The sequence below is a fragment of the Diaphorina citri genome, unplaced genomic scaffold (genome assembly GCF_000475195.1).
Source record: "Diaphorina citri unplaced genomic scaffold, Diaci psyllid genome assembly version 1.1 scaffold14917, whole genome shotgun sequence".
Lineage (NCBI taxonomy): Eukaryota > Metazoa > Arthropoda > Insecta > Hemiptera > Psyllidae > Diaphorina > Diaphorina citri.
In genome coordinates this window covers 8780-10734 of record NW_007392281.1, presented here as the reverse complement: position 1 = coordinate 10734, position 1955 = coordinate 8780, and the positions used below count along the sequence as shown (strand labels likewise).

Sequence of the window (1955 nt, the reverse complement as noted above, 5' to 3'; positions counted from 1 at the left end):
TTGCCAGGTGGTCATTAACTAACATCCGTGCCGCGGTATGGAATGAACGCCCATGTCACCATGTTCCTTTTTATACAGCAATGTTAGTGGCTCTTTAACAGCAAGCGTTCTGAAATCTTACTATCCCAATGATGCGATGTTCTCAGTCCATTTTACTGCCTTGTGCTGGTGTAATAAATTTTTAATGTGGCCAGATTCTTATAATTTCAAACCATTTCTATAGTTTCTTATATTACGATATCAACTTGCCTACTCGAATAAATTCAGTACTTTTATGATAATTTTACAACACATACTTTCCTAAAGTTTGTAAGCCTTTTTTTACATTTCTTAGTGTTCTTTTTATTCTGTGCGGAACCAATTACTGAAGATGGCCGTTACAGGTTACGAACGAAATCTTCCGCTCGAGAGAATCCTAGGAGCTTCAAGAGTGACAGGACAGATCGAGCTTTTAGTAAAATGGTAAGTCATGAAACTTTCCAATACTCCAATCAGTAAATGAGGAATCATGAAGTTGACCTTAACGAAGGATTCGTACTTATAAAGGGCAAAGCTTGTACAAAGTTGAATTTCTTTAGACTTCTTTCGATAAATAAAGGCAAACTAACTAAGTACCTGGCCTTGTTCAGATAATTAGGAAGTGTCAGGATTAAGGACCAACCGCAATATACGTATAGGGAAATGGACTTTCAGAAAGGCGTAGTTCTTTCAAACTGTCTTGGCATATTAATGGCAATAAGTACTTCTTATCCTCGAGTGCCTCGGCATGCTATAGCTATAATAATGGACAGGCTCACAGGCATGAAATCAGCCGGAAAATAACACTATAGGTAAACATTGTTTCCTTCATTAGACTCTTAATTTTGTTTTACAGGCAAGGCTGTGACAAGTTAGATTTGGTGCCGGCAAAACAACTCAATCAAAATAATCCGCAAGAAGTAATTGAATTTTATGAGAGAAGGATCATATTCGAATCAAAGGGTGAGTTCATTACGATGTGTATGACTATTATTTTGTAAAGGGAGTAGGTATGCGTTTACAGTAAGTGTTACTAGTTTCCGAAAATTAGCACGGAACAAAACGTGTCGTGACTAGAAATTCCTACATCCTAAACGATTGCCTGGACCTTCCTGAAAATTTTAAGCGTAGCAAACTTGGGTCATCTGACTCTTGGGATATTTTCTTCATATTTTTCAGGAGAAAAACCATATGCTTCGAAACAAGAAGAGCCAAGCAATTTGAGTACACAACAGAACGTTCAAGTGAAACCCAACCTGACAAAAACAAAACAAACTCAACAGAAAAAAGAAAGTACAAGAAAGCGCAAAAGATGTTAGAATGAAATAAATCAAAATGTTGGTTGTTTGGTTTGAAAATTGTTACAGTTTTACAACTAGAAGATCCTAGATCCGATCAGTCATGACTTTGGTCTCGCCACGTGATAGACTGAGAAACAAAGGAAACCAGACATTAGACATTGTGAATTGTGTGCTATGTTCATAACGGTAAACCGGTTCACACGATGTGAACTTGGCAACGTTACCCACCCACAGGCAGAATACACATTTTAATGATCACTACAATAGCAATGTAGATCAGATAGCGAGTGACAAGTAGTTGTAAGGTGACTTTATTATAATTACTATGCTCAGCTACAAATGTACGAGTAGTATTGAGCTCTGTGAGGTCCGCACTACGCACAACCTGACAGTATCCGCACGATTCATTCGCAGAATATTCTTCTGAACCAAGTAGACTTATCAACAGTTATCTTATAATCTTCCTCCATACCATTATAACGGCACAATATCTTGTGTAAGATTTTCGGGATGAAGGGACATAGCTGTTCTATTTAAGTTCAAAGTTATACTGAAGGCGACACTCCTTTTCTGTTCTAGACGGCTTTATGAACCAACTGAGATGCGTGGTCAGAAATTCTTTCATCTTCCGTACCA

At 37.7% G+C, this 1955-nt stretch overlaps 1 protein-coding gene across 1 annotated transcript; it reads left to right on the top strand.

Moving 5' to 3' along the window:
- The first annotated feature begins 174 nt into the window (after nt 1-174).
- On the top strand, nt 175-1676 carry LOC103523076 (chromobox protein homolog 1-like). The gene is made up of 3 exons (XM_008488150.3): nt 175-462; nt 875-981; nt 1198-1676. Exons 1-3 carry the CDS (start codon nt 371-373, stop codon nt 1335-1337), a joined length of 339 nt encoding a protein of 112 aa, XP_008486372.1. The 5' UTR covers nt 175-370; the 3' UTR covers nt 1338-1676.
- The last annotated feature ends 279 nt before the right edge of the window (nt 1677-1955 follow it).